Raw genomic sequence first — 23,048 nt, forward strand, 5'->3', positions numbered from 1 at the left:
AAAGCTTGTAGTGTGTCTCTAGCGAAGTTCTTTAGCTGGGTTAGAGGTACAGGGAGGTGAAACGTTTACACTCTACATGGTGCTCTGAACTGCTCCCGACAGGTGCTCCTCAGGCCTGCCTGTGACCAGGAACTGAAGTTATAGCATGCATTTTAGTGAGTCTTTCCTGAACTTAAATTTATTCAATGTAAAGGAATACATTTTTCCCTCCTAAAATTATGTCTCTCTTATTCTTGTGGTGTGAAAATATTCTTTAATGCCAAACAAGTGATTGGTTTTGTGTTAATGCCCTTTTGCTGAAATGAATATGAATCCTATGTTAGTTTCCCCTATTTTTGTTGTTGTCAGACATTTCAAGGACTTTTAAATCCAAGCAGTTGGAACTAGTGGTTTATAAAATATCTTCCTTCATCAATCCTCTTTTATTGAAAAGGCTTGCTTCTCTGCATCACTGCTCTTCAGAGCCTCTTAGTTAATTTTACCCTTGATTTATTACTCTGAGCTGCCTCTCAGTGTTGGGCATGCTTACATGCCCTGCCAAGAATCTCTTTCTGCCTTTCACTTTCCTTCTCTCAGGTGCCAGAACAGAGCAGCGTCACCCTCAGAATTCTGCAGCTGCTCCTTTCAAGCTTCGACACTCCCTGGCCTGGTTCCAGCCTGTGTTGTTCTGTTCATCACTCTATCACTGTGCCAGGATCTTTCTCTCTTTGATTAGAGGTTCTCATGATAAAATTAGTTAGCCCGGCTTGATTGACATTTTCCAAGGATATTTATGCTGGTGGATTGTCTGGGAGACGCTGATTGCTCTGTAATTATGAAGTTACAAGGAGATATATAGCATGGGAAAAATCAGTTTCAGGTGGGAAAAGCACCTTTGTGGCATTTTGAGATAATATTTTTTTTTATTTCTCAGCTGGCAGGACTTATTCTCCCTCCCTGCCCCCACCCTACCCACTTTGCTGTTAGTAAGGATAGAATAAAACGTGGCAGATGTATTGCTTGCTTGCATTATGAATCTCAAAGGAAAATGGTGATTGAGGGAGATTATTGAACAGAAAACTATAATAATTTGCTCCTTTCTCGAATTAGGCGTATAGGTGAGCCACACTTACAGTGAACCAGTGATGTGTGTGTCTTCTATTTTCTGTAGTAGGATGAAGCTGGCCCTGTCTGACCTCTGCAATGCATTAGCCAATCAGAAGAAACAAGTTCTCCAAGGATAGAGATGTGGGGGTGACTTGGGGTGTGGTGATGAGGTTATCATCAGTCCGATATTAATATTTACAAATGAAAAGTACAGACTGTCCCAGGACTGGGCCACCAAGGACTAGGGTGCGACTTTTAGGTTATTGAGCAAGAGTTTTGGCAAACGAAAGTCCTACCAGTAGTTGCCCCTGAGGTCTATCCTGAAAGAGAAGTAACTCACTCTAAAACACTTATGGCTATCTGGGCTGCTGACAGCTCATTAGGGAGTTCTGGGACAGTAGAGTGGGATCTTTCACAAGGCTTAAAATAGGTCCTTAAATCTTGGGGTGGCTTTACATGCAATTTTACTTAAGAGGCATAACAATGAAAAAGAAAAGGTCTTTTGAGGTTCCTGCTCAACTAATGTTTTTCAGCAGTTAAACCTGTATATGAATCACCTAAATCTATGAATCTGCATTAAAGTGCAGAATATGATTCAATAGTTCTGGGTTGGAGCCTGAGATAATGCATTTTTATCAAACTGTGAAGTGATGCTTAGGCTGTTGTTCTAAGGAATGAATTTTGTATATAATTGGTAAGGATTTATTTTTGTTCTTGCCCTAGAACTTAAATACCAAATTGAAATCTAAGGCCCACAAAATAAATATTCTTATTCATGTTTAGTCTTTTTTTCTTTATATTTGACTATAAAAATGCTGTTTATAATGAACAAATATATATAGTGAATTATGGGATGAACAGTAATAAATAATAGATATTAATATAACCTGAATTAAGTTCACCAACCGACATAGTGGAAATTCTTCCTGATCAGAAACCAAATGCTAGGGTATATAAATTGCTATTTGCAGACCTCTCATGCAGTACCATATGCACATGTGCATTACACCAAACAGATGTCTGAGAAATAGATTTTTGTTGCAGATTTTGACACAGGAAATATATCAGACTCCATAAACTGAATGGAAAAATGTATTTTTTTAACTACAGTCCATTTTTAAAGAACAGATTGTAGTGCATTCAGTGGAATCAAAAAGGATTATTCTTGAGAGCTTTGGCAGAGCCTCCTATCCAGGGAGTTATCTGAAAGAATGTCACCTGGTGGCATGGCATTTGATTGGTTATTTGATTGAATATTGGTTATTGATATTGGTTATTGGATATTGGAGTTGGCCATATCGAGTGACCTATTTTAGATCATGGAAAAAGGATACAATTCTTTACTACACTAAATATTTATCTGGTGAATCATTTCTGGAAGTGAGGGAATCACTGAGGTATTTTGAAATGGAAACACATCTTTTTTGTCATGCATCAGCCAATGCTGTCTCTGAGTCTGTTTTGAATGGTAATACACCAGGGGCCGAGAGTCTGCCAAAGTAGAACATCTGCTTCTAAGACATAGGCTTCTGGTGTATTCTTCTCTGTGAGCCATTACTTTCTTTTGCTTGTTTTCTCAATTTGTTAGATTTATATTATATTCCATCAAGGGCATAGGGAAGAAACCCTCAAAATTCAATTACTGTCTTACAACAGAGAAAACTACAACAAAAGCTTTTGCATTTGGACCAAGATCTAAGAAGTCCTAGTTATTAAATTATATCTTGTGAGACATTTTATTGAAAGTGGTTTTCATTTTCAACCCCCCCTTCCCCAAGTTAAGTTCTCCCTGGTGGAATCTTGCTTGGATATGTAGACCTCTGTATCCTTGAGTGGCCTGGTAGATGGTGTGTCTGTGCCAGTCAGTGGGCAGGCCTGCTGCATAGGGAGCAAGTTTCATATCTATAGTGTGGTATTGCTACCCTATCAGCCTCTCCTCTGGATACAAATTACTTCTGACCCTACAGTCTGTCATGTTGCCAGACTGATCCACCCTCACATGTCTTTGTCTAACAGGCTTGTTGCTTTTCTTTAGCTTTTCCACTGTCTCTCTTAACCCTTTTTAAGAAGGTCAGAATTGAGCACTTTTTTCTTTTTGCCCCTGTGTTCCTGAAGCATGTTGAATGTACCTCATTTACAAAAGGTGGGTAAATGATAGGTTTATAGTTGTGAGTATATGAAGCATAAAGTTTATGCTTGTATTATTGTTTATTAATTATGCTATATGAATAATTGTAAATGTACTTTCCCCCTACCCTGTACAGTGACAATGCATTGTAATGGTGTGTGGTTTTTTAGAAAATCTTTACCTGAGGATATGTTTATTGATTTTTAAAATTTATTTTATATTTTTATTTATTGATTTTTTTAGAGAGAAGTAAGAGGGAAGGTAGAAAAAAGGAGGGAGAATAGAGAGTGGGGGGAAGAGAGAGAGAGAGAAATAGAGAGAGAAACATAAATGTGAGAGAGAGAAACATTAACTGGCTGCCTCACATTTGTGTCCTGATCAGGGATTGAATTTGCTACCAAGTTTGTGACCTGACTGGGAATCGAACCCACAATCTTTTGATGTATGGAATGATGCTCTAACTAACTGAGCCACAATGGCCAGGGCTGTAATTGTGTGTTTTTATATGTAGCTAGAGACCTGGTGCATGAAATTCATGCACAGGTAGGGTGCCCTTCAGCCCAGCCTGCACCCTCTCCAATCTGGGACCCATTGGGGGATGTTCGATTGGGTCTAAACTTGAAGTCAGACATCCCTCTAGCAATCCAGGACCACTGACTCCTATCCAATCACTTGCCTCTCTGCCTAATGACCCCAACTGCCCTTTCCTGCTGGCCTGGTCACTCCCAACTGCCCTCCCCTGCTGGCCTGACCGTCTCTAACCCCCTGCCAGCATGATCTCCCTCCTGTTCTCCCCTGCTTCCTGATCTCACCCCTAACTGTCTCTGCCTTGGCCCCCACCACTATGGCTTTGTCCAGAGGAAGTCAGACATTCAGAAGATGGCCAGCTGACCTGGTCTACTTAGCATATTACCCTTTTATTAGTATAGATAGATTTATATAGGATAGGATTGCTTAAATGGGGTTGGGGGAGCCTATTTCATCAGGAGGAGATGCTTTTGGCAGAGAAAAATTGCTATATATGGACTGATAGAAAGCCATATGCACTATACTGCCAAACCAGTTATTAAAAAATTGAACTGCCTTCTTACACTTTACATCAAACAGCTGTTGCCCTTAAAATCCCTCCTCAGCCCCCACCTTAGATTTTGTCTTCATAGTTCACCCAGATTAAGTTCGGGTTGGTCGATTTCTATGCCAGTCAGTGTCAAAAGCTCTGCCTTATAGGCAACCATTGCTCCTCACAGTTCACCTAGATTTGGTTCTGATTGGTCGGTTTCTGTGCCAGTCAGTGTCCAAAGCTCTGCCTCCTAAACAGCTATTGGCTCTTCTGGGAAATCCAGAATGGCCCCCAATACAGCTGTCTCTCCGGGCCTTTCTCTGGGTCTGATCCACAGCCTCCACGGCAGCTGCTGACCAGGCCTGCCTCTCTCGCTGCACCCACCTTGCCCTGCTCACACTCCTGCCACCCCAACTGCTCGCCAGCCACCAGCCTTGCTGTGATAGGAGCCTGTGGGCCATGGCAGAAGGTGTTCCATGTGTTTCCTGGTGACTATTCATTTGGTCATTTTGGTCATTATAGCCATTATCCTTTATTATATAGATTATTCAGATTATGAACCCCAGAGGGCAGGGGCATAACTGATTTTATCTTATTGTTCCCATTGCCTAGAATAGTGACAGATCAGAGCAAAGCCTCAAAAAATATTTGTTGAGTGAATCAACTTTATTAAAGTCACTGGAATTCCATGTATGTAGATTGCAATTTCTATGCACGTAAAATCATTCTGAAAAACAAGGAGAACTGATGTTTGTGCAAATAAGCTAGACTTTTAGAGAAGCAGCAAGCTGTGTCATGGGGCAAGATATGTCAGAGAAGGAAAATATTAACTGGTGCTGCCTTTACAGCCTGATCTTTGCAGATTACTACAAGTAAATATTAGTTCTCTTTAATATTTAATTCCTTTAATACGTGACTAAACAGGAAATAGTTAAGCCAGAAATAAAATTTTTATAAGTTACTAGAAGCCTGGTGCATGGTGCATGAGATTTGTGCACTTGCAGAGAGGGGAAGGTGTCATTTATCTAGGCCTGAGCCCTCTCACAGTCTGGGAGTCCTCAGAGGACATCCTTAACACTGCAATGGAGGTAGGAGTGGCTTCCACCACCATTACTCAGCTCACCAGCTTTGAGCACAGCTTCTGGCTGAGTGGTGCTCCCCCTGTGGGAGTGCATTGACCACGAGGGGGCATCTCTTGCATTGAGTGTTTGCCCCCTGATAGTCAGTGCACCTCATAGTGACAGGTCATTCCGCCATTCATTCGATTTGCATATCAGCCTTTTATTATATAGGATAGGGTTGCATGATCCTCTTTCTTTATTCTAAGGCTTAACTGAATATCCAAACAGCTTCTTCTTTTTAAGTATTTGGGTTTTCTTATTTCTATTAAAAGTTTTAAATTATAGGTTTCTCCAGAGATGAATAATGATTGATTCTTGTGCTTAATGTATAAATTAAATCCTACAAGTCTTGTTTGTAGCAATACATCTGTTGAATAACCATTTCACTTAAATGCATTTACAGCGATAGACAAGTACAATAATCTCTACATCAGTATTTTAAAGAGTTTTCTCCTGCTTATTATAGTAATGATTTAGGTTCAGTTGGGAGCTATAGGAATTATGATTAAAAATCAGTAGGTATACTTCAGTGTTGATAAGTAAGGAATTATTAATAGTGTCTGACTTTTAAACAGAGACCCCAGTGAATGAAGTAGACAAGCCAACATTCATGATGATTTCTTATCTAGACATATGTCAAATCTGGTTATGTTAAATCATTTTCAGAACATATGTGATTTAAATGGCAGCTCAATTAAAGGATTGCTATAAAGTCTATAAACATTCCAGGTATTTGCTTACACTTTGCATACATATGATATTAATGGGGTTTCTACCTTTAAGCATTTAAGACTTTAGAAATTAAGTTGGTTGTCAGTAAAAATCAGTGGATTACTGGATTACCGTAATGATGTTTTTACAGTTCAGTTCGTTGTTTGACCATCTAAATAAATACGGTTTGGGAATTCACTGTAGTAGTAGGCTGATTTCTAATTAGCATAATCCAGATTTCTTATAAGAACCTCTCTTGTTTGAGAGCTGCTTCCACTTTATGTGGTGTTGGCTGGGGTTCAGGTTCAGCTATAGGGTCCAGTGGCCTCACATTTGTTGCTGTCTTGCAGCTGGGAACTCACTAGGGCCTTTCTTGCATGACTGAGTTCCCTCACAGCATGGTGGTTAAATTCCAAGGTGTTTTCTAAGATTTAAAGACAGAAACTGCAGATTTCATAAGTACTAGCTTCAGAATTTACACAGTGTCTTTTCTACCACATTCTGTTGATCAAAGCAAGGCACAGCCTATCCCAGGTACAAGGGATAGACTTCACTCCATGTTGGGAAGAGCAGAAAACATTTTGGCCATCTGTAATCCTCCACAAATCCTCTGAGCCAAGTACTGTTATAATTCACTAGAGGCCTGATGCTCAAAATTTGTGCATGGGGTGGGGGTGGGTCCCCTCAGCCCAGCCTGCGACCTCTTCAATCCAGGACCTTTTGAGGAATGTCTGACATCTGACTGCTGGTTTAGGATCAGACCTAAACCGGCAGTCAGACATCCCTCTCACAATCCTGGACCACTGGTTTCTAATCACTCACCTGTCTGCCTGTCTGGTCGCCCCTAACTGCCACCCCCACTGGCCTGATTGCCCCTCCCTGCCTCTGGTTGCCCCCACTCCCCCACTGTCCTAGTTGCCTCTTACTGCCCCCATTGCCAACCTGGTCACTCCAGCTACTCCACCACCCCTGCTGGCTGGTCACCTCCAACTGCCCCCCCTCCTGGCCTGGTTGCCCCTCATGGTCCCCTTGCCATCCTGGTGACTCCATGCTGCCTGCTGTTCATTCATTTGAACATCCCTCACTAACCCCTCTGCTGGCCTGGTTGCCCCATGCAGCCTGCTATTCAGTCATTTGGTTGTCTCTCACTAACGCCCCTGTTGGCCTGGTCACCCCACCCAGCCTGCTTGTTCAGTCATTTGGTCTTCCCTCACTAATCCCCCTGGTTGTAGGCAGTCATTTGTGAAGGTGTAAGGGTCAATTTGCATATTATGTCTTTATTATATAGGATATTTTCAAGAAGAGGAAACTGAAGCTTAAAGAGGTTAACTTGATATTCAAGGTTATTCATTTTCTAATTGGCTTAAGCTCTAGTTTAGATAAGTTTGACTTTAGAGTGGGGCTTTTTTACTATAGTGATTTGCAGCCTTCAGGGATTAGGGCAATTAGCTACATTGTATTTCTACTTCAGAGCCAGTATTGAAGGAAGGCTGGTTTTACTGATGTGGGGGTTATTCTATTTGTAATCAATCCGACTGAAATAGTTAAGGGATTTGATTCTGAGTATTGATCAGCCATTCTATGGTAAACATAAGTCTCCCTAATTTTGGATATTTTTAAACTCTTGGTTGCAATGAAAGTTTCTAGTAAAATTTTTAGACCTGACTATTTTGTGCCTACTACATGTATTAGCATATTTCCTTACCAAGAACAAATAAATAAAACTAACTTTCTAAACTGTAAGTTTTCCAGTGGGGATACTCTGTTCTGGTAGTCCACATTTTTATATGGTTTCAGTGTTCTGGTATTTACTATTCATTAACATGAAACACAGAGCTCTTACATTACTTTTTATTTATTTATTTTTGTTATTTCTGCTGCTTTGTGGTTTTCTTTGTTTTGAGAGCCAATGTTATTCAAGGATTTTTCTTTGTTGAATAAAGAAAAAAAAATAGATATGCTTTTCTTAATGGCAAACACAAAAGCAAAATTCAGGGTTTCCAAATATACTAACATTTTATGCTTGGTATAATTTCAAATTTTTATGGTAGAATTTTATGTCTTGACTTCAGGATTTCTGCAGCCTGTGACTAAAGTATATTGAAGAACATCTGAAAACTGAAAATGTAACATTCTCTGTTGTACTCATGTATTAGTTGCAGTTTGGGAAATGGATTCACAATTTTTGTCCAAAGCATATAGACTTTGTAGTGCCAGAGTAATCTTAGTCACTTTCTGCTGGCTGGAATAAAAGTGATGAGAACCCTGCTGAATGATATGAGACTCAGAATGTAGATACACAATAACCTCGCTTTACAGAGGACAAACTGTCAAGAGAAGCTTCTGACTCATTTTCATTTCTCTCTATATAAAAGCCCAAGTGAATGACCAACTGGCTTACCAGCCAGTAGCTATGATTCACACTGATCACCAGGGGACAGACACTCAATGCAGGAGCTGCCAAGCAACAGTAACTTTGCAGAGTGCCTTCTTGCACTCCTGGACCCCTCAGGGAATGTTAGGCTGCTATTGTAGTTTCGGCCCAATCCCCGATGGCCAGGCCGAGGGAGCCCACCTGCCAGAGGGACCCCGTTCACTCTGCAGATGCCTTTTGAGCCCTGGCGCTGCCCCAAGTGTGGCCGGCCAGGGAGGGACTATGGGAGGTTGGCTCCAGGGTGTATCTGACCTGTCTCACCCAGCCCTGCCCCACTGGCCACCTTCTAATTAATTTCTTTCAAAATGCACAAATCCTTGCACCGGACCTCTAATTATGTAATAATGTGATAGCTATACTTGGGTCTAGAACCCCATGCTACCATTGCCATGTTCCTCCACTATATTCCAGAATTTCCTTAATGAGGCTTTAGTTGGAAATGTGAGAACCAATTTTCTAGAAGATCTTAAAACTACCATTCATATACAGATTCCGTTTACCTTAACTGCAAAGTTAAGAAAATCATAGGCCTATTTTAAAAAATATATATATTTGTTGTTAATAAATCTAGAGATATAGAAACATTGAATAGACTGTCCAGTTTCAGCAGGAAGGAGGATGTGGGTAGATGGGAAGAGATCAACCAAAAATCATATATGCATAAATGCATTATCCATGTTCACAGTCAATAGTATGGTGAAGGCCTGGTACAGGGGGTGGAGGCAAACAAGAAGGGGTCAATGGGGGGGGGCAAAGGGACATATGTAATACTTTCAACAATAAAGACTTTTTAAAAAAGAAATATTTATTGTTCTTACTATATTCAGAAAGTTTAATAATTTTATAGCTGTCCAAGAAAATTTTTCTGTAAAACTGGTAAATTATTACAGCCACGATTTTCTATGATTGCTTTACCTTTTAGTTTTTTTCATTTTGAAGGAAAAAAAATTCTAATATGAAAAGAAATATAGAAGTTTTTTTTCTTTTCTCTTTCAAGTAATAGACTAGTCTGTATTTTTAAGATTTATTTTACAAAGGGATACTTGTTATAGATTAGATTTAATCAAAAGACTTCTAATACCAAAGGCAAAATAATTTTCTTTATTGAAGTACATTGTTAACTTTAAACCAGATGAAAGTACCAGAGATCATATTATAGTGTAGTAGGTTCTCATAATAAATTTTCCATATAAAACTGTTTGCTGAAATCATCAAAGGGATGTTGTTAACCCTACTTTGACATTGCCACAAAGTTGAAATAACTGTTATTTAAAAAAATATTTGGGAAGCTGTATTGAATATATTGAGATATGGCTTGCTCTATGTAGTCCTTTTCTTCTTATAAACTGCTGTTATAATCATAGATTTTAAAATCCACATGGCTTCATTTAACGATATCAAATTGCTAGTCTAATTCACATTCACTCTCCCTTCCCTGTGCAGGGCCACATTCTGGTCTGAACTACCCCACCCCAGAAATTACACAGTGCTCTCATGGACTAATGCCTTTGTTCTGGTTCTATCTCAGCTTTACTCTCATAATTTTCTATAGTTTGGGAGATCTCTCAGCCCCTTAAATTTATTAAGAATAGGATTGTATCATCAGTATCTAGATCAAGCTATATAATAGATCATCAAGATTTGCAGAATAAATAGATGAATCAAATACTTGCCCATTGTTTACTGTGGAATTATCAAAGGCCACATAGCAATTGGATCATAAGGCAAGAGTGTTGATTTTATGAAGATGGTTATCAGTATTATATGGGAGAAAGAAGAAAGACTGCTATGATGAATATTTCTACTTTTAAACAGAAATGGTAGGAAAATTAATAATTATAGTAAGTAACTGATTTGTTAAGAGTTTTAAAAAGTAGATATGGTAGGCTTTGCCTACATATTTATTTCTCATAACAAAGAAATAAATTTAATTGAAACTTTTTAGAGATGAGGAATCAGATTCAGACAGAGGTTATTTAACTTATTCGGGACCACTAGGAGAAGAAGGTGTGAACCCAGTACTATCAAACTTCTGAACCAAACTCTTTAATATAGGATAGTTGGTAAATGAAGCATGTCTTTTTACTATCTCCTGGAATTTGCCAAAGGGTATTACAATTGAATATCATGGGCATATTTCCTGATTGAGTTATGTTTAAATAAGGCATTTGTAAGTTGTCCATTTAAAATTATTTATTATGGAAAGCAAATATATTTACCCTAGGGGCAGCATCCTTATTTTGAGGGTAGCCTTTTGCTCTTGTTCAAGAGTATTCTATAGGGAGCTCCAGGCTCATCATTCCTAGCCACACTTTCAGGCCTTTGTCTCCCTAGCCACATTAGTGGTCTATTATTATGTTTCCTTTAACAAAATTAAAAAAAAAAATCCTTCATTGGTTGCCTATTTTAGTGAAGTTTTTTGACTGACAGTTTACTAAATTTCTTTTTAAGTGAGCCATTCCGTTTCTTTTTTTTTTAATTTTTTTATTGATTAAGGTGTTACATGTGTCCTTATTCCCCCATTACCCCTTCATCCCCCTCACTCATGCTCTCACCCCTCTGTTGTCTGTGTCCATTGGTTAGGCTTATATGCATGCATACAAATCCTTTGGTTGATCTCTCTTCTCACCCCCACTCTCCCCTACCTTCCTTCTGAGGTTTGATGGTCTGTTTCTATAAGGTGGGTTGGAGCAGATTGAAAATTGCCCTTCTGCCTGATCTTGGGTTAGGTCTTTCCTGAGCACACTCCTGACTTCTCTGATAACTTGGGGAGATTCTCAGTCTTCGATGGAATTTGGACTTTTTAAATGTGCGTGCTTCATTCTCTCCTTCAAATTATTGAAAATGTAAGACCATCTGAGCAAGGGGATGGGTAAGATCCACTTTTATTTAAAACTCTCCGGATCCATCTTAACTATAGTCTATTACTAAGAGTCTGCTCAAATTCTATAATGTTTACAAGAACTATAATGTTTACAAGATACAATACCTGTGTGTGAAGTAACTCTACCTGTTCTGGAGGCTGCTATATAAGAAATTCTATGAATGGATATTGCTCTTTTACTAGATGTAGGTCTTATTTTAAGTGCCACTGTTTATATTTTTATGTCTTGGCTTTTTTTTGTATGTTGATTTTGTTTCACCTTATAAAGATTAAAAGGAACATGTTCTAGCTTTTAAATGTGAGAATTGAGTTAATAGTTTTTTATTTAAAAAAATGGTCCTCCCCTGTTGTTGTCCCCCCCCCCCCCAAAGCAGTACATTCTCATAAACTCTGGACCTTATTAATGTAAAGTGTCACTTAAAATATTTCACTAATTAAGCATTTAAAGCTTTTTCTTTTTCTTTGATTTATGGATGCAGTTTTTTTGAATAGAGAAAATACAAAATCCACATGCAACCTAATTAGATTACATTCATTTTGTGCCCCCTTCGCCACATTTTAGTGGAGGCTGCTAATCAAATCTTGATTTATTTTATATTTTTAAGATTTAATTTACTACATCGAGATGGCTATAGATGTTGTATTGCCCCCATTATATTATATAATAATCATCTACTCATGCCTTTTTACCCCACAATATGATATACCTTTATTAATGGTGGGATTATATCATTCTTCATCAAAACTTGTGCACCCAGAGTCTCCAAATGATGTTGGCTGTAGCCACCGTAAGCTTCAGTGACTTATTCATGAATAGTTAAGCATCATCATTTCAATTGTGTTAATTCACTTTGATTCAGCCTTGCATTCTGTGCAGTAGTATAACTTGACTTTTGGAGAAATTGATTTATATTGTACTATTTTAAAGAAATACAGTGTTAAGTGATTGAGTCCTGGATAAAAGAGGTACTCTGCTCCTTAAGTGATATTCTTGACATTACTTATACATTGCTTATATGTCTATATCTATCTATATCTATATCATCTATATCTATAACTATATCTATATATCTTTAATATAGCTAATTTTCCTTCTCTTTCCCATCTCAGTTTTTCTTCTCTTTTCCTTCCTTACTTTTCTTTGCGGCTCCTCTGATATTAACATCTTTACTGGTTTACCCCCTATTGAAATCCAGAAGCTACTTTGGACTACCTGGTATATCAAAATACTTTTATTTCATAACAACAAAATCTCACACAAAACAAAAATTTAAAAAGGAGCTTGTGATGGTTAATGGGAAATGTGTTAGTAATTAGTCAAAATAAAGTAGCTCTTATACTAAAAGTGAATGAGTATTGCAGAATTCCTTGTAAAATTAATTACATTTATAATTATAAGAATGGGTCTTTGTAGACATAATTTTATATTTTCATTGTTTTGAAGTAGGGAGTTTTAGTGATGGAAACATTCTTAATTAGTAAGCATCAAATCTTTATTAAGTAGTCATTATTGTTGGTCTTATGATGAGAGGTAATCAAATGAGCTTAGAGAGAATTAGACTAGTATGGAAAGGTTTTATAATAGGAAAAACATTTCAGCTACAAAGAAGATGTATAGTTGCCCTCTTTCCACTATCTATTAATACATAGTTAGAGATGACTGTATTCTTGGTACCGTATTTTTCGGACCATAAGACGCTCCGGACCATAAGATGCACCAGTTTTTAGAGAAGGGAAATGAAGAAAAAAAGATTCTGAAACAAATAGTGTCCTAAAATATTTTATGTGCATTAAAACCCAACATCACAGTCATAAACACATGTAATCAACCCTGTAAAGTAAACAGCAGCATTTAGAACCATTTTAGAGCCGGGCAAGCACACAGAGACCACACAGAGCCGGGCAAGTAAAAAAACTTTTTTTTTAAAGTATATGTGTAGGCTATATTTGGACCATAAGACACAGGGACTTTTTCCGCCCACTTCTGGGGGGGAAAAAGTGCGTCTTATGGTCCGAAAAATACGGTATTTACTTTTGAATTAGGAAGATATTTTTTAAATAGATATCTCAGTGTTCAGAGAAGGCTAGGGAATTAAAGCACATTATGTCTAACAAAATATAGTAAACAAACAAAAAAGAAACCCACACTATTATATAAAAAACAAAACCTATTTGCCTTGGTAATTTAACTGACATCAGATAGTAGAATTATTTCCTTGTTTTCATATTTTGATGTTGATTGCAAGCTCTGTAAATCAGTCTTTTCAACAATAGATTTCCAAAATAATCACTTACATATTTATGGTATGTATATGTATTTAAAAATAAGCATGGAGGGACCTGGAGGGTATTATGCTAAATGAAATAAATCAGGAAGAGAAACACAAGTATCTCATAATCTCACTCATGTATGGAATATAATGAACAAAATAGACTGATGAACAAAAATAAGTCCAGAGACATGGAAGCTGGAACAGACTGTCTAACTCATTTGCCAGAACAAGAAAATTAAACTATACACATTTCATAATTAAACAGTGGTTAGATATATAGGTACTACTGATTACTAGAGCTTCATGGCTATAAATTATAAAGACACAGTGTTACTATTTCTGTTTTAAAGTTTAGTGTCTACATAGCAAGTGGGTCAAATATCCAAAATGGGTAATCATTGGCATTGTGCTTCAGACTTTAGATCTTAACAAATAAAAATGGAAAACATTTGGAAAGGATTAAAGAACAAAGAAACAAGGGGATGGAAAACAACCAATTCAGAAAATATGAAACAGTTGGTTTGCCCTAATTATAGCCATCTTGATTTTTCTTTTTTCTTCTGTATGTATCAGTTGGAGTTTCAGAAGAAAATTAACCCTTTACCTAATTATAGAAATAAATTTGGTGCAGATTTTCTAAAGTGACTGTATGCTTTTTCCTAAACTCAGATTTCAAAAGTAAGTTGCAGTTTGTATTGGCCACAATGCTTTTCTTTGATATGGTTCAGCAGTTTACTTTTCATTTTCTAAGACTGAATTTCTTATATCTACAATCATCTAAATGAGGGTGTGTTGACATAAATGAAAAGATCAAAGATTCAACTAATTGAAGAAGTTTCACATTTGAATTAGTCAGAGTTGTATGGAAATGTGGCTGAATCTAAGCAAATGTGAAACATTATGCATAATAATGATTTTGCAGATTGTTTATTGTTGCCAGTCAAGCACTAAAATAAGGTCTAAGACTTGACCCTTTTTTCCCCCCATGAATTTTCTCATAGCTAATAAAGATTATGGAAATTGGGACATTTTGATTTTCCAATAGAGATGAATTTATTGAGATGTAGATAACTTTATACCTAATTGATTACTTTTCATTCTTTTTCCACTTTTTATCACAAATACCTTCATTTATTCTGTATTCATATCACATAAAAAGTTACATATTTCTTTTGTAATAAACCTTTTAGAAAGAGTCATATCCATTGACTTTATTGACAGGTGTATATTATATGATCTCATTGGTACCTAACATGTTTATTTTTGCTTGTTATTTTAGAGTCATTAAACACAGACACATTAACTAAAAAAGAGAAAAAAGAACCAAAACTTTAAAAAATATATATATATTTTATTGATTTTTTTACAGAGAGGAAGAGAGAGGGATAGAGAGTTAGAAACATAAATGAGAGAGAATCATCGATCAGCTGCCTGTTGCACATCCCCCACTGGGGATGTGCCCGCAACCAAGGTACATGCCCTTGACCAGAATCCAACCTGGGACCTTTCAGTCTGCAGGCCAATGCTCTATCCACTGAGCCAAACCGGTTTCGGCAAGAACCGAAAATTTCAATGTCAAGGTCTTGTTGAAAGATTGTAGGGTTTTATATACATTACAGATTTGATAGCTTTCTCTGTTAATTTTTCTCTGTATTTACTTTTAGTCCTGAAATAATTATTGTACCTCAACTCCTACCCTTCAGATTCCTGGTCAAAGCACATTACTCATATTGTGGGTTTGATCTTTGTTTGGGTGCATATCGGAGGCAACCTATGGATGTTTTTCTCCCACATTGATGTTTCTCTCTCACTCTGCCTCTCTTTCTCTCTCCTCTCTCTCTCTCTCTCTCTCTCTCTCTCTCTCTCTCTCTCTCTCTCTCTCCCCCCCCCAAAATCTATTAAAACATACACACACACACACACACACACACACACACACACACACACCCTTTGCTGAGTATAAAAAAAAATGATTAACATTATTAAGGTTTAAGCTCATGAAATGGTAGGAAGGAGTGCAGATGATGCTATTATTTTGAAATATGAGTCATACTTTATATTATGTCTTAAATTATTTCAAAATCTCCAGGACATTAGAATAGAGACAGTATCTCCTTTTCCCTTGATTCCATTTCATTGGCTCCCCATTTCTTGTGTGTATTTTTTAATACTTTCCCAAAGATACTTTTTACATTGATTTTTAGAGAGAATGGAAGAGAAAGAGAAAGACAGAGAGCTATATCAATATGAGAGAAAGACATCCATTTGTTGCCTCCTGCATGAGCCCAAACCAGGGCTTGGGCCAAGGAGGAGCCTGCAACCAAAGTTCATGCCCTTTCCTGGAATTGAACCCGAAACCCTTTAGCCTACAGGCCTATACTCTATCCATTGAGCAAACTGTCCAGGGCAAGCACCCCGTTTTTTTGAGACCCTTTAGCCTACAGGCCTATACTCTATCCACTGAGCAAACTGTCCAGGGCAAGCACCCCGGTTTTTTTATGGTGAGAGGCCATAACAAGGGGAGTACATGAGAACTGCTTTTAAAATATGCATATATTTGGAACCCATCATCAGAAACTTGACTTTTTCGTAGGAGTGGAAAGTGTATTTGACAAATTTTTTCATTATTTCTGATGCCTCTGCATCATGTTCCAGCCAAATTTTCTCATTCTATCTCATGCCATTTCCTCCACTCATCTTCTGTTCTTCTCTAGCCATGCTAAACATAGGTATTTTATAAATAGTTTTATTCTGCATCTCTGTGCTTTTGCACATGTTGTTCCTACTCTCATGTTTTCTCCATTCTAAGTCCTAAATCTGTCAAAGAAATACTTATCTTTCTAGACTCTCTTCTAATGACATGTCTTTCCTTATTCCCCCATGTTGAAATAGACACTCGGCATTTAGCATATATATTTGATTACTTTTTTTTGGTGTCAATTTCTCCCATTAAATTCATGTAATTTATTTTGTTCATATTCATGTTAAATGACTATGGATTAGTAAATGGAAAGCCTGTTAGGAATTGAAATGTACAACTTTTTATGATCATTATTTTTAGGGTCCTTATTAAATAGAGGTTCATGATCAACCCCCAGCACCTAGGTAGATACTGTATATAACTTTATTTTTCATAATATATGGTACTATTAAAACATATATTTATTTCTTTTTCTTTACCCCCTTGTGTTTACAGGCGAAATCTCACAAAACTGTCCCTTATCTTCAGTCATATGCTGGCAGAAATCAAAGCAATCTTTCCCAATGGGCAATTTCAGGGAGATAATTTTCGTATCACGAAAGCAGATGCTGCCGAGTTCTGGAGAAAGTTTTTTGGAGACAAGTAAGTGAAAATCATTTTCTAGTTGGGTTCCATCTTTGACGAATGACCTAGTCCTTCCTCCATTTCCATATGGTATAGATTTTAGTAGTTTGAGAATGTACTTGAGTGTTTTTGATAAGTATTTTGATTGCTAATTTTTCTGCTCAGTGACCACAAGTGTACCTCAATAACTAAATAGTTTTATGTTATTACAGAGAAAATATCAGTTATACAGCATTTATTTCAAGATCATTCATAGAGTTAGTTTGCTCTAAGAAGAAGGCATATGTAAAACAGTTTCTGTACATGATATGCTCATAACATTTTATAATTTAGTAAACACACAGGACACATGTACAAAATAAGAGGCAAAAAAGATAGATAACTATGAAGATGGTGGTATTAATTGCTCTGACACTTTAGCAGGGAGCAGTTGCTTCAGAATTTCATAAGTCGGATGGCTTCCTAAAGGAGGTAGTGGTTAAGCTTGGTTAAGACCTTAAATTCAGGGGGGAGGAAGCCTTAGAACCTTGATTCAAGCTTTCTTTGTATCATTGCACAGAAAGGATATATGTGTAGTAAACAAGGAATATAAATAAATGTACTATTAGCTCAAAGTTGCATATATCATAAAATGGCCAGGTAAAGACTTTTCCTTTATGTACTTCCTGCTCAGAATCAGGTGAGTGTGGTAAAATAATAGGAATTATATGTTTGAAGCCAGCATAACTTAAAACTTACAAAATTTAAAAAAGAATTTGTTTGGAATTCCCAGTAGGTTGATCTGAACATCAGGAGGCACATGTTTTCTTCTGTAGCCTTTGAAGGGTCCCTTAGATGAGAATGCACATCAAAATGTCCTTGAATGTGGGCAGAACCCCAGCTGAGTATTCAGGAGGAAGAGACTGCTTACACATGGATTATTGCTTTCATCCTATAGTTAAAGGCCTATGTTTATACATTAACTGCGAAATGAGGCATATAAAATGCTGGTATATGCTTTTGGTGGTCTTAGTTCTCTGATGCTGGTGAATTAACTGTACTATTGTCTTTTTTTTTTTTTTTTCCTTTAGGAAGTGCTATGTTTATAGTTGCCACCATGATTAGAATATACTTACATAAAGCAAAGCACATTTTATTACTTACATAATTTTGGGGCTTTGAGATTGTGAAAGCCTTTTTCCCACTTCTTAAATACAGTATATTTTGCATTATTTTTTAGGCACTAATGGAGGAAATGCCATTATTGCCATTACTAGGGGCATTTTATATTCCAGATAGCTAGCTATTTGCAATGCTCTGATATCCAGTCACAAACGAGGAATTAAAAATGAAATGAGAATAACAGCAGGAGTGTATTAATTACAAGTTTGTGAATAGTAGAAAAGAGAAAGTTGTTGATGAGTTCTGAGATAAAGAACTGAGAGAATTTCTGGAAGTCACGGTTCAAATGTCAACACTGAGCCTAATGCAAATTGTTGGTAACCTTCAAAATAATTCTCATCTTAACATTTTAAGAAAATCTATAGGACAAATTGTGGTATTTCTTTTTGAAAACTGAAAATTTTAGTGAGTCATGAAATTACTTGTCGAAAGGTCAGTAAAAACTGGAAAGATTGCTCACACATTTTTCAAGAGAGGAGTTTGTTTTGTTGGCACCTTAAACCACAGAGCATTATGCAGTTGAGACATCTTTATTTCCCTTTATATATAGCCATAGACATCGAGGAGCTGAAGTTTCTGTTCAACTGCTACATGAGTGAAAGTGCTACTAAATCAACGGGATTCTTGAAATAACGATTAAATACTTTCTCTACCTCCCAAATCCTTGCACTTACATCTCCTGTCTTCACTTATTTAAGAAGCTGCTTAGTTTTTCTTTAACATTTTTACTTTTGGGATGAGGGCCAAATTTAAAACTCCTTCTGGAATTCAGGTATAGTTCTGTAGTCATCAAAATTAATGATTCTTTTAATAGATCATTGGAGAAACCATCTTAATATTCTCTGTGGGTTTTCAGCTTGTCGTTCCACAATATTTTATTGAATGCAAGTGAACAAATGAATGAATGATATAGTCTTTTAAAAGGTTGAATTCGTTTATCTTTCTTATGATCTGATACTATTATAGTTTGCATTTCACATAATTTAGTTCTTGCATGGAAGCATTCCTGTCATTTATCATTTATCCAGCTTTCCATTGAGGTCACATGAGAATTCTTTTATTTGCCCTAACTAGCACCTTTGAACTTAAAGCAGCATTTTTGTGCAATACAGAACCATTGAAGGTTTAGTTCCAAAAATCAGCCAAACAGATTATGATTTTTATAAAGCAGCTTTTAGCTTGAGTATTTTGTGAGTTTTTACTCCAAAAAGAACTATCCGTTAAGAACAAATTAAAATTGAATTAAAATTAGGAAAAAGCTATTTTTCAAAGGACATTGTAAAACTTCTATAGGAAATTTTAGGATTCAGACCTTATAAAAACAGGCAGCAAACATAAAATCTTTAGGTGTCATATGCCTAATGCTTACTTTCTCTGCTTCTCAATCTTTTTGAAGTCATGGTAGGGTTCATTTCACTGCTCAGGACCCACGCTCAGCTGTGAAGAGACCCGCCTGCTTGAGGTCCTGAGGGGATCAGTAGAACATGTTGTGTCAGGGTAAACTGGTTGGGGAGTTCTGTATTTGTTAGACTTTTATGCAAATGGATTGAATATTTTCATATTTGAGTTCTGCTTTTGCTTACTTAGTTGTTCTTTGATCCGGAGATAGTAGAAATATGTAGGAAAACAGAAGTGACATTACTAAATAAACTAGAGGCCTGGTGTACAACATTCATGCACTCAGGGGCGTCCCTCAACCAGACCTATGCCCTCTTGCAGTCTGGAGCCCTTGGGGGATGTCCCACTGATGGCTTAGGCCTGCTCCCCATGGGAAGCGGGCCAAAGCCATCAGTGGGACATCTTTAGTGCTACTGAGGATAGGAGGTAGAAGAGGCTCCTGCCACTGCGCTTGCCAGCCATGAACTTGGCTCAGGGCTTCTGGCTGAGCAGCACTCCTCCGTAGGAGGGCACTATCCAGCAGGGTCAGATCCTGTGTTGGGCATCTACCCCCATAGTGGTCAGTGCATGTTAGAGCCACTGGTCATTCCACCATTTGGTCGATTTGCATATTACCCTTTTATTATATAGTATGTGTCTAAGTAAATTCTGCAAAATGAATTCAATACAAAACTGAAGATTTGTAATGTGGATTAGTAATTTGTAATCTAGAAACTTTAGGCACGAAGTTTAAAAAAAATGTGTTACTAGCTTTTAAAGGAAGGACACATTAATGTATTACTCTGGGTGACATCATTTTTCTAAGCAGGTCAAATAGCAGTTACTGGGCTACTCCTACTAAGTACTTTGGACATTGAGGACATTCAGACATGAATTTCTAACCAAATTATAATTCAACAAGAAGCTTGGATTCTAACTCCTGAATATTTTTATATATCTTCTCTTTCCCATCTTTGCTTCAAGTTCTGTTCTTAAATTTCAAATTCACATTCTCTTCTGGCTTTGTGATGGGCCTTCCTGTCTTCAGTAACAACCTATCCAGTTGTTTCTCTTAGCGAGACCAATACCTTTCTACAAAATAGAACTAATCATTCTAATTTTGTTTTTCTGAAGTACCTCTACAAATCCTTATTGATTCTGGGTTAAAGTCTAAAATCCCATGAACATGATAAGCTTTAGGAACTACTTTTTTCCAACTTCAGCTTGTTGTACCCAGCTCATCCTCAAAGAAATAAACTATCCAGCACTCTACACTTATTTCCTAACTAGTGGCCCAGTGCACGAAATTTGTGCACTGGGGAGGAGGGGACAGTGTTCCTCAGCTTGGCCTTGCACCCTCTCCAATATGGGACCCCTTGAAGGATGTCTTACTGCTTGTTTACAGGGATCGGGCCTAAATCGGCAGTCGGACATCTCTCTCACAATCTGGGACTGCTGGCTCCAGTTGCTCACCTGCCTGCCTGCCTGCCTGATTGCCTCTAACCACTCTGCCTGCTGGCCTTCTTGCCCCCAACTGCCCCCTCACTGCTGGCCTGCTCACCCCCAACTGCCCTCCCCGCTGCCCTGCTCACTCCAAACTGCCCCACCCTGCTGTCCTGTTCACCTCCAACTGACCCCCACTGAAGGCCTGCTCACCCCTATGGCCCCCTGCTGGTCTGCTTACTCACAATGGCCCCACGCCCCACCAGCCTGATCTTCCACAACTGCCTTCCCATCCTGGTCTGGTCACCCCCCAGCGACCCAAGCTTCCAACCTCTCCCTTTTTATTTCTTCTTCAGCACGTCCTTGAGCGGAGGCCAGGGCCAGCTGGAAGCATATATCTGGGGTTTATTTATCTTCTATAATTGAAACTTTGTAGCCTTGAGCAGAGGCCAGGGCCAGCCAGGGTGGGCAGGAAGCTTGGCTTCCTCCATCACCTGGGCAGCCCAAGCCTCCTGCTTATTCCAGCTCCATGGTTGCAGCCATCTTGTTTGGGTTAATTTGTATACTCTCTCCTGATTGGCTGATGGGCATGGCTTGTGGGCATAGTGGAGGTATAGTCAGTTTGCATGTTTCTCTTTTATTAATGTAGATGTTGCCCCTTCCACCCCCCCCACCTGATTGTGTTTGTTTTTCCTTTTTGCATTTACTGGGTGGGAAACCAGTTTCCCATGATCTACCCATTGTTGCCACTTTGAAAGCTTTCCTTGACTATACTGATCTAAGGTGAACATACTTGCTCTATGCTTCCAGATACCTGTGCTCACATCTGTCATATTAGACCACAGTGAACTTCTGATATGTTTGCATTTCCCCATAGACTAGGAGGATTCCTTGAAGGCAGGAACGATGCCCTACTCATTCTATTTCTCAGAGCCTGGCACCTATCCTGGTATGTGTAGGCACTAATAAATATTATCAGACTATATAAATAATTGAATGGGCAGATGGATGGGTGATATCTATTTCTGATCAATATTTTCAATGACTTTATTCTCTACAAATTTTGTTTTTATCATCAGTTCCCATAGTTGTATTCCCTGAATATCTCTTTCTTTTTACCATCCTAGAATTTTGACACCCTTCTTCAAATCTAGCTTAGAAATCCCCCTTTTTTGGTGGTTCTCAATAATATACACCCTGTTATGCATTCAACTTTAATTACTCCATGCTTTGTGTTTCTACTGCATTTTAAATACATTTATATTATTGAATGTTTATTATATGGTTCCACTTGACCATGAAGTTCTTATTGATTTTCTTATTCAAAAATTAGTGAAAACATATTTATTAGAGTTATATGTAGATCTCTGTTCTTTCATACAAGCTAACCCTATTTTCAATATAATATTGAATCGTTCCTTAAGTGGTTATTGAATTAGTCTTTGGGTATTGAGTATACTTAGCATACTTAGTTCCTGGCATATTTTTCCAGCATTTAAGTTCTCTCTTCTTTTACTTATGTCCTGTTTTTCAGTGAAGTGGATTAATTGGCTCTTTCCTGACACATCAGCAATTGTAGGTTTATGTGTCTTTACTTATTGCTTTTTTTTAGTGAAGATTTTTATAATCTTTGTCAACAGAGTTATTAGTAATCTTTTAATGTTCACCACATTTATAGTTCTCTCCCTATCGTTGTTACTAGATATCTTTTTAAAATTCTTCTAAGCTCTTGCTTAGCCCTGACATTATTTTTGTTGTTTCATTAAGATTATTTGTGTAGCTATTTTACTTCTTGTTAGACTATCAGCTCCATGAAATCTGGCTTATTTATTAATCTTTGAATTTCCTGAAGTAGCTCAATGCAGTGTCTCATGTTTAGATTTTCAGGAACTGTTGTTCATTTAATTGAAATCAGTTAAAGACACATGCCCTGTATGGGGCATGCAGGAGACACCTGATTGATGATTCTCTTTCATCATTGAAGTTGCTATGTCTCTCTCCCTCTCCCTTTCATTCTGAAATCAATAAATATAATGTTTTAAAAA

At 37.6% G+C, this 23,048-nt stretch overlaps 1 protein-coding gene across 7 annotated transcripts in view; it reads left to right on the forward strand.

The window, feature by feature from the left end:
• Positions 1-23,048, forward strand: part of CBLB (Cbl proto-oncogene B) — a 212,556-nt gene that overhangs the window by 75,169 nt on the left and 114,339 nt on the right. For 5 of the 7 annotated variants that reach the window (XM_036448716.2, XM_036448718.2, XM_045584017.1 and 2 more), the window contains exon 4: positions 16,894-17,040. In XM_036448716.2, coding sequence (XP_036304609.1) covers positions 16,894-17,040 — 147 coding nt within the window. Of the gene's footprint in view, positions 1-16,403; positions 16,427-16,893; positions 17,041-23,048 lie in introns of those variants that run through there. The other 2 variants (XM_045584018.1, XM_036448720.2) reach the window with 2 other exon arrangements.

Source organism: Pipistrellus kuhlii, unplaced genomic scaffold, assembly GCF_014108245.1.
Source record: "Pipistrellus kuhlii isolate mPipKuh1 unplaced genomic scaffold, mPipKuh1.p scaffold_m20_p_2, whole genome shotgun sequence".
NCBI classification, from domain to species: Eukaryota; Metazoa; Chordata; class Mammalia; order Chiroptera; family Vespertilionidae; genus Pipistrellus; species Pipistrellus kuhlii.